Source organism: Euphorbia lathyris, chromosome 10 (assembly GCF_963576675.1).
Source record: "Euphorbia lathyris chromosome 10, ddEupLath1.1, whole genome shotgun sequence".
NCBI lineage: Eukaryota > Viridiplantae > Streptophyta > Magnoliopsida > Malpighiales > Euphorbiaceae > Euphorbia > Euphorbia lathyris.
The window spans coordinates 29,540,125-29,553,691 of record NC_088919.1 but is presented as its reverse complement, the minus strand read 5'-3'; the positions used below and the strand labels follow the sequence as shown (position 1 = coordinate 29,553,691).

At 37.6% G+C, this 13,567-nt stretch overlaps 1 protein-coding gene across 14 annotated transcripts in view; it reads right to left on the bottom strand.

The window, feature by feature from the left end:
- The window catches only part of LOC136208528 (D-lactate dehydrogenase [cytochrome], mitochondrial), a 35,914-nt gene that overhangs the window by 21,772 nt on the left and 575 nt on the right, over positions 1-13,567 (bottom strand). For 11 of the 14 annotated variants that reach the window (XR_010677194.1, XR_010677193.1, XR_010677195.1 and 8 more), the window contains exons 2-10: positions 13,422-13,515; positions 12,835-12,935; positions 10,017-10,065; positions 9,586-9,678; positions 8,996-9,110; positions 8,700-8,760; positions 7,537-7,573; positions 7,403-7,464; positions 6,902-6,998 (exon numbers count right to left, since the gene is read on the bottom strand). Coding sequence is in view for 10 of the 14 variants with exons in the window: in XM_065999471.1 (XP_065855543.1) it covers positions 6,902-6,998; positions 7,403-7,464; positions 7,537-7,573; positions 8,700-8,760; positions 8,996-9,110; positions 9,586-9,678; positions 10,017-10,065; positions 12,835-12,935; positions 13,422-13,515 (709 nt within the window). In the remaining 4 variants the exon portion in view is untranslated. Of the gene's footprint in view, positions 1-6,901; positions 6,999-7,402; positions 7,465-7,536; positions 7,581-8,699; positions 8,761-8,995; positions 9,111-9,585; positions 9,679-10,016; positions 10,066-12,834; positions 12,936-13,421; positions 13,516-13,567 lie in introns of those variants that run through there. The other 3 variants (XM_065999468.1, XM_065999469.1, XM_065999470.1) reach the window with 3 other exon arrangements.

Here is a 13,567-nt window from a genome sequence, read left to right as displayed (position 1 = left end):
TAACCCTTACATTTGTCCTAATTATTTCATTACTCACCCGATCCTTTCTCGTATGACCACACATCCATCTCAACATACGCATCTCCGCCACCGACATCTTATGAATGTGACAGTGTTTCACTGCCCAACACTCCGTACCATATAAAACAATGCAGGTCTAATTGTCGTGCGGTAGAATTTTCCCTTCAATCTATTAGGCATGTCGGGGTCACAAAGGAAACCCGTAGCACTCTTCCACTTCGACCAACCAGATTTAATCCTATGAGCAACATCTCCATCCGTTTGAATAATAGACCCTTAATACCGAAAGCAATCTGAACCCTGAACAACTCTCCCATCCAGGGCGATTGTCCCTGCCTCCCTACTCCTATCGCCGCTAAACTTACACTCCAAATATTACGTCTTACTTCGGCTCAACTTAAAGCCTCTAGATTCCAAAGTTTGTCACCATAGTTCCAACTTCCTCTCCACGCCTTCTTTTGTCTCATCAACCAACACAATATCATCTGCAAACAACATGCACCATGGTATACCATCTTGAAGGGAACTCGTTAATTCATCCATAACAATGGCAAAAAGAAATGGGCTAAGTGCGGAACCTTGATGCACTCCAGTCGTAATAGGGAACTCTTCAGTCTTCCCAACACTGGTACGTACACTCGTGCACGCTCCCTTATACATGCCCTTTATGATGTCAATGTAGATCCGTGAAATGTCTTTCCTTATTAAGGCCCACCAAAGTACTTCCCTTGGTACCTTATCATATGCCTTTTCCAAGTCAATGAAAACCTTATGCAAGTCTTTCTTCTTATTTCGATAGTGTTCCATTAATTGTCTCATTAGATGGATGGCCTCCATAGTTGATCTTCCCGGCATAAAGCCAAACAGGTTTTCCGAGATCTTCACCGTCCTCCTTAGCCTTTGTTCGATCACTCGCTCCCACAATTTCATAGTGTGACTCATTAATTTGATTCCTCTATAATTGGCACAATCTTGGAAATCGTTTTTGTTCTTATACAAAAGGACTAGGATACTTTTCCTCCATTATGATGGCATCTTATTGTTTCTCCAAATCTTGTTGAAGAACGTAGTCAACCATTTCTTCAATCTCATCTTATTTAATGCCATTTTGACTTCACCCTTTTGAATTCTCCGCATGCAGTCACGATTTATCATATCGTGAGGGATACTTATATCTCAAACATCTTGTCCGCAGTCTCCATTAAATAAGTCATCAAAATAGGACCTCCATCGTTGTTCCTTGATATCCTTATCTCCAACTAGAACTTTTTGGTCCACATCCTTCACACATTAAACTTTTCCGAGATCTCGCGTCTTCCTATCTCTCATCCTAGCAATTCTATATATGTCTCTTTCCCCTTCCTTCTTATCCAATTTTATATACGGATCCCGATTCACCTTTGCTCTAGCATCTCGTATGACCTTCTTTGCTTCCCTTTTGGCCTCTTTGTACTTTTCGTAGTTCTCATCACTCCTCCATTTCCTCAATATTTTATAGGCTTCTCGCTTACTCTTTATTACTTGTCGTATTTCTTCTGTCCACCAAGATGTGTCCTCACCCGGTGGCATGCTACTTTTAGATTCCCCTAGAACTTCCTTCTCTACTTCCTTTATACATTGCTCCATTTTAGTCCATACTGAATCTATATCTAAATCCATATTACAAGTCCAAATATCTTTTGTGGCCATCTCATCCACAAATTTTTGTTGGTTCTCCCCTTGCAGTTTCCACCACTGTTACTCAGAAGTTGTATAAACGTATTTTGCTCCATAGAGTGGAACTTCTCAATACTTCTGACCAATATGTAAATGAAAGCACACAGTTCATATAAACCTGAATTTCGTGGTTAATTTGAACACCTGGTAATGAGAAATAAAGGAACCGTGACTATTTATTTTTTTACCGCATTGGGTAACTGCTGCCAGATTTAAATAGAATGAGATGATAATTAAACATTTTTAAAACTAGCCCTATAATTAAAAATCGGCCCAAGAGCTTTCATTACTTAGTTAACAATAAAAAAATTGGTACATCAACAAAAATTTGACAATAGTAACTTGTCAATACAAAATTTGAAGTTCAATGGCTGTTTTGAATCAACGTTTCATGATTCAAGATATTTAAGCTCTAGTTTCTTTCTTTTTCCTTCTGCATATTTAATGGAATAAAAACACTATAATGGGATTGAGTGAACTAGAATTGCAGAACAAATCTACACTTATTGATGACATTATAAGATTTGTAATTAATGTAAAGTCTGCTATGATGAATGTAAAGTTTACCCAATAGTCTACCGAACCCCAATAGTCTACCCATTTAATGTATAGGCTGCTTGTAGGGTAAAGGTGTCTCCTAGGCTGTATATATATGTGTGTGTGCATGGAATAAGAAAAGTGCAGAAATACCATTACAGAGATTTACATGGTATCAGAGCCCAAGATCTAAGTTTCCGAGAAGAAAATTGTCACTAAACTCACATTAGGCTCCTCCAAAATTACGGATCGAAAATTACTCGGGAGTCAGAATTATACTCAGTGGCAATGGACTATTCGTCGGTTTGTCAACAGTACTGACTTAGAAGATCATTTGACAGGTAATCTGCCACCTAAAACAAATGTTGATGTTCGTAAGAAGTGGTTAATGGAAGATTATAAATTGTTTAATCAAATTCAAAACACTCTTGATCCCACTGTTGATGATGTCGTGACTCGTTGTGAGACCGTCAAGGAACTACGAGAATATCTCGAGTTTCTGTATGCTAACAAAAAGGATGTCTCATCTTCATATGTTGTTGTTAAAGATTTATCGTGCAAAACAAAAGAATCGATCTCTTCTGCAATATTACACGGAAGCAAAACAGGCAAACGAGGAAGAGAACAGTCTGTTTCCAATTGTGTCTGATGTGAAACAAATGCAAGCACAGAAGGAGCGCGTTGTTGTTCAGTGTTTTTTGGCCGGTTTAGGTCCCGAGTATGATGTGGAACGTACACAACTGTTGACTAGTGGGACACTCCCGTCTTTCGCGAAAGTCTATTTTCGTTTTCTTAATGTCTGTAATGATGGCGTAATGGTTTCTGGTACATTGTTTTCTGACACAGTAGCATTGGTAAGCAATGCTAGCCAAGGTCGTCGAGGTGGCGACAATACCCTCTCTAGTGGCAACCGACGATTCCCCCGTACTTGTTATCATTGTGAGGGAGAAGGGCATGTTAAGAAAAATTGTTGAAAATTGCATGGCAATCCTCCCCAATACCCGAGACAGAATGTTCCTAGTAGATCTGCAAATAAGGCAACTCAAGGTGGCATTGTACCAACCCCGTCCTCTGTCACCATTTCTGCAGATGAGTATGCTCGGTTTCAGCAACTTTCTGCGACTTATGATGTCGACCAACCATCCACGTCACCTCCGCTTTGGCTGATACAGGTAATCATGCTGCATGTCTATCCACCTCCTCTCGTAGTTGGGTTATTGACTCTGGTGCTACAGATCATATGACCGGTAACACATGTATCCTTTCTTCTTTTCAACATCTGGCAAATTTTCAGTCTATTATGTTAGCCAATGGTTCAACTGCTTCTGTAATTGGACAAGGGATAGCTCACCCAACATCTACTATTCCTTTATCATATGTTTTATGCTTACCCAACTTTCCTCTCAACTTATTATCTGTCAGCCAACTTACCAAGGCTCTTAACTGTTGTGTTCTTTCTTATCCTAACTATTGTCTTTTTTAGGATCTTGGGACGAAGCAAATTATTGGTAGAGGGAACCTGGTGAATGGATTGTATGTGCTTGATTCAACTTATCGACATGTGCCAAGATCCATTGCCTGTACGAGCGCGTCACTTTTACAACTTCACTGTCAATTTGGTCATCCATCTTTTCCTGTTTTGCGAAAGTTATGTCCTAGTCTTTGTGTGATTCTACTCTGGAATGTGAAGTCTGTCAATTTGCTAAGCATCATAAAGTTTCGTATCCTCCGCGAATCAATAAACGTGTCGAGTCTTCCTTTTATTTAGTACACACTGATGTATGGGGTCCGTGTCCTGTTGTGTCTAAACTTGGTTTTCGTTACTTTGTAACCTTTGTTGATGATTTCTCTCGTGTTACTTGGCTCTATCCTATGAAATATCGTTCAGAACTATTTACTATCATTGTGCCTTTCATGCTGAGATTCGAACGCAATTTAATAAATCTATTTGTATTTTGCGAAGTGACAATGCAAAAGAATATGTATCTAGCACTTTCCACTCATATCTTTCCCAGCAAGGTATTATTCATCAGACTTCGTGCATCGTTACTCCACAGCAAAACGGTGTTGCCGAACATAAGAATCGTCACTTATTAGAAGTCGCTCGAGCATTGTTGTTTCATATGCAGGTTCCAAAGTTTTTTGGGCAGATGCAGTCTCCACTGCTTGTTTTCTCATCAATCGTATGCCCTCTTCAGTCCTTAACGGTTAGATTCCATACTCCCTTCTTTTCCCCTCGTCTTCTTTATTTCCTCTTGCACCACGTGTTTTTGGGTGTACTTGTTTTGTTCAAGATATGCGACCACAAATCTCCAAACTTGATCCCAAATCAATCAAGTGTATCTTTGTGGGTTATTCTCAGACTCAAAAGGGGAATCATTGCTACTCTCCTTCTTTGGGTCGTTATTTAGTGTCTGCTGACGTTACCTTTTTTTAGCACACCTCTTTCTACGGTCATGACTCAACTCCTTCTGTTACTTCCTCGAGTCATTCTGACGATGATTATCTTGTTTATACTATAAGTGAGCATGTGGTTTCTATTCCTTCCCGCCCGATTGTCCGTCAAGTTTATTCTCGGCGTATACGCCCTTCAAGTGCTACAACTCCCAGTGCTCCGGTTGCCAGTGTTCCTCCTCCTGCTTCGTCTCCAGATCCTTCCCCATCTTCAGATCCGAGCCTTGACCTTCCTATCGCCCTCCGAAAAGGTGCCAATGCACTTACCCAATTTCTTCATTTGTATGTTATGATGCGTTATCACCTTCTTCCAAGTCTTTTGTAGCCTCCTTAGATTATGTTGATGTTCCTTCTTCCCTCTCTGAAGCACTGAACCATCCTGGATGGCTAAAAGCGATGCAAGAAGAAGTGTATGCCCTTGAACAAAATCGTACTTCGGATCTTGTGTCTCTTCCATCTCAGAAACGTGCTATTGGTTGCAAATGGGTGTTCAATGTCAAATTCAAACCAGATGGTTCTGTTGCTCGGCTGAAAGCTCGCTTGGTTGCAAAGAGTTACGCTCAGACTTATGGCATCGACTATTTAGAGACATTTTCCCCAGTTGCCAAACTCTCTTCTGTTCGCTTGTTTGTTTCTTTGGCTGCTACTTACAACTGGCCACTTTATCAACTTGATGTTAAGAATGCCTTTTTGAATGGTGATTTACGCGAGGAGTTATATGGAGCAACCTCCTGGTTTTGTTGCTCAGGGGGAGTCCGGGAAAGTTTGCAAGTTACGTACGTCTTTGTATGGGTTGAAGCAATCCCCTCGTGCCTGGTTTGGGCGACTCAGTGCTGCCGTACAAGAATTTGGTCTTTGTCGAAGTGCATATCATTCTGTGTTCTACTCATCATCCAGTACTGGGTGCATTTTACTGGTAGTGTATGTTGATGATATTGTGATTACTGGAAATGGTGAAATTGGTATTAGGAAACTGAAAGATTTCCTTGGTACTTGTTTTCAGACAAAGGACTTAGGACAATTGAAATATTTCTTAGGGATTGAAGTTTTCCGAAATTGTAAAGAGATTTATCTCACTCAGAGAAAATAATGCTTAGATGTATTAAATGATGTTGGATTGCTTGAGGCAAAGACTTGTGATGCACCTATGATACCAAATGGGAAGTTAAAGATTGACAATGGAGATTTACTTCCAAATCCTGAGAAATATAGACGAATCGTTGGAAAATTAAACTATCTTACAATCACCCGTCCTGATATTTCCTTCGCAGTGAGCATTGTAAGTCAATTCATGTCATCTCCTAGAACTTCACATTGGGATGCTGTCAAGTCATATTTTGAGATATCTAAAAGGGACTCCGGGGCATGGTATCTTGTATCAAAATCATGGTCATCACACCGTAGAAGGCTTTACAGATGTGGATTACGCATAAGATCTTACGGATAGGCATTCCACTACAGGTTATTATGTATTTGTAGGAGGCAATCTTGTATTCTGTAAAGCAGAATCTAAGGACGGGGCTATGGCACAAACTACATGTGAACTTGTATGGCTCCGCCATTTTCTTGGTGACATTGGGTTTGCTCAAACAGAACCTATGAAGTTATGGTGTGACAACAAAGCAGCTATCTATCTACATCGCTAATAATCTTGTATTCAATGAAAGGACAAAACACACAGAAGTCTGCCACTTTACTCGAGAAAAGCTAGAAGATGGCACAATCACAACACCACATGTCAGAATGGGAGACAATTGGCAAATGTGTTTACCAAGGCATTATCGGATAATCGGGTTAACTATATATGTAACAAGTTGGGCATGATTAATATCTATGCTCCAGCTTGAGGGGGAGTGTAATTAATGTAAAGTCTGCTATGATGAATGTAAAGTCTACCCAATAGTCTACCCAACCCCAATAGTCTACCCATTTAATGTATAGGCTGCTTGTAGGGTAAAGGTGTCTCCTAGGCGTGCATGGAATAAGAAAAGTGCAGAAATACCATTACAGAGATTTACAACATCAAAGAATAGTACTATTGTTGTAGCATTAGAATATTCAACAACACATTCCCTGTTCAATGAAAATACACATAAGTAGGATTATATCACTCAAAAAGAAAGAGAGATGAAAATAAAAAGGAAACTTTCAAACAGAGAAAGAGCAAGGGTACCACTGAATGTTCTGGAATCTTCTGGAGTTTTAGAGTGACCTCTGTTATTATGCCAAGTGTACCTTCACTTCCAATCACCAGGCGAGTCAAATCATACCTATGATGTACAATCCATCAAAAATCGACAGGTTACAATATAAAAAAAAAGAATACTAATCTCATCTGATGACAGAATTATAAGAAAATAATTAATTGCATGGAATAAATCAAGAAAAATGCATCGCAAGCACAGAGCACATGAACCTTAGGTGGGAATGGCAACTTATCAACTATTGTATTAAACATTAACTCCAACTTCACCAAGAAGTTTATAATCTTTTCTTTCTGTTTGTTGTGATGACTTTGATTAGCATCACATTTTCCATCAGCATAGAACTACAGTACAAATTTTAACTGGTATATTTTGATAGGAACTAGTTACTAACTTTCGCATAAAAAGTCCACCGCCAATAGAAGGGGGGAATGGGAGGGGAGGGGAGGGGAAAAAAAGCAAGAACTCACCCTGCAGCACTCTTTCGTGCACGAGAAGCTGTCTTGACAAGATCTCCATTGGCAAGGACTACCTAGAGCAAATAATGATGTTAAGAAATCAACTCATATAAATGAACCAGACATAAAAGGGAACATAGGAAAACCTTGAGACTGATGACATTATCTCGCATGGTTCCATACCTGCATGCTAAAAATAGAACATTAAGTCCAATAATTGATGCAAAGAAAACTAATTTCCTATTTTATAATTGTAAAAAGAAAAAGTTTGCCAGGAAAAGATCAATACCAAGAAAAATAAATTCATAAAGTAACAAATAAATACAACCTAGACAAAAAAATATGATCCTAGCCATCTCATGCAGCAGTCGAACTTGCTACGTAGAAGTATATTAATTATTTCTATGAAATTTTAGACCAATTAGTTGCTAGTCTGGCAAATTTATTGTGCATACCACGTGATATTACCACATAATATATTAACTAAGGCTAGGTTATGCTACATCGTGGAGATATTACAACTAATTTATTTTTTAGAGCTCTTGAAACCGATAAACTTTCATAGCTGAACATGCATAAGACTTCGTAGTTGATATCCATGTATAGACATTCAACCAAGACAATGCCAGTTTACCCAAGATAATTTCTGCAGTAATCAACTAATATTAACTATGTTAATAACAAGAAATGGATAGAATTTGAGAAAAAAGCAAAACCCATTTTGAAGTTCTTTGGGGAGACAATAAAATCTATATATAAGCTCATTCAAGAAACAATCACACCCAAAATAGGCTCGCATACATTAAGGGAAAAAAGGAGAACCCAGCCAATCCAACAAAATGATGACAGTATATTTCTGGTGTTTAACCGTCACCAAAAATAGCATCTATTGTCTGCAGAATTTTAAGATGTTTCGAGATTCTACCCTAGGAACGGCAAACGTTAAGCAGCTGGTTCATGATGTTCTTCCATGCACATGTTTCAACAGTCAACAAAGGATTTCCAACAAAGAGGATATATGGAGTATATACAACAATGAAAAGGCATGTCTGAACATGCTAAGGAAAGTAAACCAAAATGGTTTTCAAGGAAAAATGGAAATTGAAGAATTTCTAAATCTAGGGGAAATTACAAAATAATACTATACATTAAATCAAGGATTGGGTGATACTTGAGTTCGTATGGATAATGATTGATGAATAAAAGAGAACTGAAATACAGCTATTTTTTACTTCTGGGAAGCTACTCAACATGAAATGGTGCATGATGATAAACCAAAATAGGACCACTGATGAAGCAGATGAACTACCTTACAGCTAAAGAACCAGAGCAACGTGTGGCACACATTCCCCCTATGGTTGCACCGGGACCTGCTTGTCACATGTATGTAAAACGTGATAATATTAATTACAAAATGAACAAAAAAAAAAAGTTTTTCATGATATATGAGCAGGTAAATTATTTGGGAAAAAAACAAGAAAATTTCACATTAGAAAATTGCACAGCTAAAAAACTTTGTCCAAGAACTGAATTTTCTGGAATTAATTTTCAGGTCTAAAGAACCAGGCCATCACAATCACATATGCATGATATGAATAACTCTACCTGGATCAAGGGGAAAGAATAGACCATAAGGTGCCAAATACTCATTAAGCTCCATCCATCCAATTCCAGGCTCAACAACGACATCCAAATCCTCTATATGCAGTGCTTTAACATTCTATAGGTTAAATAAGCAATACAACATACAAATCAATATCTAAGTAAAGTCCAATATACATTTATGTGGATGCACTTAAAAAAACAAATAGTGCATCAGGGAAGAACATGATTGTGCAACTGAGGGACTTCAAAAAACTTCAGTCAATGGCACATTCTTAGAGGAAGGAGGGAAGGGATTGGATGAAAAGAAATGAAAGTAATTTCACAGCATCTTGCAAGAAGCAACTGAAATGTTGACTTTGCATATGTACCACTGCCATACCTTGTTAGTTCATGAACATAGAAGCAATCTATGTGGTAACTCAAACATCAGTTTCTATCATTTAAGACAACGTTTCTCATGGATCAATTCCTAAAGATAGATATTAGACTATTTACATATTATAAATATATATATTTAACATTCAGGCAGAAAAGCTACTCGTCGTATATACTAGTTCAGCAAAGATTGTTGCAGAACTGTATAATGATACCTTCATATGAGACATGTCAATGCAAACACCACCGTGAGGTGACAAGGTGTGACCCTCAATTGATGTAGCTCCACCATATGGTACTATAGGGACCTGATTAGATAAAGTAATCCAATTTATGGCTGGGTTAATGTGGAAACACTAACAACGTAAAGCAACAAAAATTTATCATTACATTGAAGCCTCTTACATTATTGTGGCTTTCATTTTCTTTTGAGGAAGTCATTATTGATATTCAACAAGGTTTGATGGAAGAAATTACGGTTACAGCATCAATATAGTACAGTCAACAAGAACCAACTACATAACTAAGATGCTCAACAAAATTAAAATGGAAAAAATATTTTGTTGTGAAAGCTGTATAATTTACAAGATGACAGTTTTCAAATATTTGCACAGATCTTTTACAATTTCATAGAAGTGAATCAGACCTTATGCTTGTCACAAGATTTCACAATGTTGGAAACTTCTTCTTCTGACCTGGAAGAACCAAAATTGACTCAGCATGCATTCTGCAAAAAAAGCAGAGGGAGAAAAAAAGAGAAGCTGTGCAACACAATTGATTGATCGTAAATGACAAGTATAAAAAATTATGTACAACTTTAGATGTACTCTGCAAAGCTTTCTAGCAGTCTCTTCTTGTTTATATGTTGTTTGTTTTAGAAAAACCCAATATTTATTTTCACTCGCTCAACTATACTGCCATTTTTATTGTATTGAAGAAGTTATTCACAATTAAGAACTTCATTTCAGTAACCATCTTATTAATTTAGAATTCAAACTTTTCAGCCTATAATCTGATCACCATTTTCATCATACATTGCAGCATATTCCTGGCCCTTCCATCTTTAAACCACCAAGACACCAACATCCTAGTTACAACAAGAGCACTGTCCTCTATCTTCTGTTACCATAACAAACATAGTCAGGATTTTGAAACTAGTAACTACGTTATTACCACTACCCAATATCATTTCATCAACTAATCACCCAACTCCTGCTTCCTCCCAACTATGACACCAAAATTAGTGACCGTGAGTCCCGTGTCAAAAATCATTTTGATATTATGTATATATTTGGCATATCACATTTTAGAATGTTTACAATAGTAACGACCTGCATGTTGCCAACTGACTTTAACACAGGGATGCATGGTTCAAACTTCAAACTCAATCATATACTAAATTGTTTTCCTTGGGGCAAGTTCAGCCAATAAAGGAAGTGCAAGCACATTTTAAAGAATGTTGCGACAGTTGTCATTAAATAATTCTTCTAGAGCCTATAATCCTGGCTGCCTAAAAATGACTACCAATTCCTTTAGCTGATAGCATCATTAGAGCCTCATTACCAGTATAATAGCAGGCATTATATCCAAAAAGGCTATATTTGTTTGTTTTTCTGCTAGTGTTAGGGCCCACGAGTTCACCAACAGCTCCACCATTAGTATGATATTGTCCGCTTTGGGCCAAGCCCGCACGGATTTGTTTTTGGGCTCCTTCCCAAAAGGCCTCATACTAATGTAGTTGGTGAACTTCTTTATAAACTATGTAACTCTCTTGTATCTTTCAGATGTGGGACTTGGGATGTATACCCAACAATCCTCCCCTCAGACCAAGGACCACAAGCCTCCCCTTCAGCGATAATCTGTCTAATCATCTTGTACCGCCGACAACCCGCAAAACACGCCGCCTGACCACCACAATGTCAGGAAGACTTTCGACACAAGGCACCAAGCACAAATTTCCCATCACGAGGTCACACTGAGAGCCACCCACATCTCCTTAGATCTCATGCACGTTCTCCCAGCCGAACCATCGGCTCTGATACCATTTGTTGGGCCCACGAGTTCACCAACAAATCCACCATTAGTATGATATTGTCCGCTTTTGGCCAAGCCCGCACGGATTTGTTTTTGGGCTCCTTCCCAAAAGGCCTCATACTAATGTAGTTGGTGAACTTCTTTATAAACTATATAACTCTCTTGTATCTTTCCGATGTGGGACTTGGGATGTATACCCAATAGCTAGGTCTAGGTTGCATCATCTCGTTTCCAACACTTCTACATGCCTTCTATATAAACTGTTAAAACTCAAATTATACGGCAAAAATTAAGTAAGAGGTATTATGTTTAGGTTCCTTTTCAGTTTTCACATATTGTTAACAAAGAGGTAAGGTAAGTCATTTTTAGGGATAAAGGCCAAATTTGACCCTAACGTTTTCGTTGAAGTGCAGATTCGACCTTAACATACAAAATGGTCCAAATTTAACACTAATGTTTCCAGACAATATCAATTTTTAGCCCTACATTACCAGAATTTTGAAAAAATTGGTTTAACTGTTGTTTAAATGTCACATCGGACATTCCAAACATCAATTATGTCTAAGATATTTGATGTGTTACTAAGTCTAAGTCTATATATAAGTTGGTCACACAAAAGATTTGTCAAAAAATTTAAAATGTTTAGTGTGCTACTAATATAGTTACAAATAATAAAAATCTTCTTCAGTTTATCTGCAAACTTCTTTGGAAGGTTTGATGTGATAGTTAAATAACAGTCAAAGCATCTGTTTCAAATTTTCGATAATGTAGGACTAAAATTGACCCAACTTGGAAACATAAGGGTTAAATTTGCATCATTCATACGTTAAGGCTAAATTTACACTTCTTCAAAAGTGTTAGGGTCAAATTTGACCCTTATCCCTTATTTTTAATATATTTTATGTTACTTTAACTAATAATTCGGTTCATGCACATGCATTAGATTTTTAGATCCACAATAATCATTCAATGTCTATAAACAGGTTCAACCTATCATAAGTTGAAAAATATAATCAAACTAAAATTTTCGTCAAATTTCTTGATACAAAAGGTATAAATTTCACCCTAGGGTTACTAAGTCAAGGATTGATGACAATGATGAAAACATTGTGGCTTTTGGGTACTGAACATAAATCAGGGATCCGATGGTCTTTTCTTATGCTCGCAACTTAGTTGTATTTTACAATCAGAGTACTTCTCATGCATTTTGCATTTTCTTCAGAAAAATATTTGCATTGGGATAGGATGCGATTATAAGTAACAGCCATGCAACTCTAGTAGCATTTGCAGCCAAGAGTGTAATCTGCATCTATGAGTACAAGGCTCAGTCAAATTGAGGAACATATCATCTAAAATCAACTTTAGTTGGTGGGGGGGGGGATGATGAGAAACCTCAAGTAGCCATTTTCAACTTCAAAAAATCAACTGACCTCGGGAAAACAACCACATCAGGGATATTTACTGCTTTATGAAAGCTGTACTGTGGCTTCCCATGGAAGTACCTTTCGTCATAGTCCATTGTCATGTTATCCTGCAATTCCCAGTAGTATCATATTGTTGATCTAGAGCCCAAAGATATAGTTTAAAGCGCTAAAGTGTTTGAAAATCCAGAGAAAGAAAAAAAATGGTAACAGAATGCCCAGGTACTAAAAAACATTACATCAAAACTCCAAGAGTCCAAACTTGATTCTCTAGCTGTTCCATGTCCAACAAAATAAATACTACATCCATCCCACGGATATAGGCACAAATATGATTTCACACTGAACAACAAAGCATTATTCATATTTTCCTAATATACCCTCAATTTGAGCACTTAATTTATTCTAAATTTAGTAATTTCAAACCATAATAATAGAGATAAATGGGAAAATAGTGGTTATTGGTAGTTAAAGAGAAGAGTTGTGCCTATTTCATGGGAATCAAAGATAAATTCTTGGGACAAAAAAAGTGAAAGAAAGTAAGCCGCATTACACAGAGAAAGAGAGAACGAGAGAGAGAGAGATTGTTCATATACCTCACAGATAACCCTTAACTCGTGAACAAGCTCTTGAGGTACCTTCCTGTAAGAACCTTTCACAGCAAAATCAGTGCTTCCTTTGCCTCCAATCCTAAAATTGCCAAAAGAAAGTAAATGCAATTATAATCCGCAAATTCTATGTC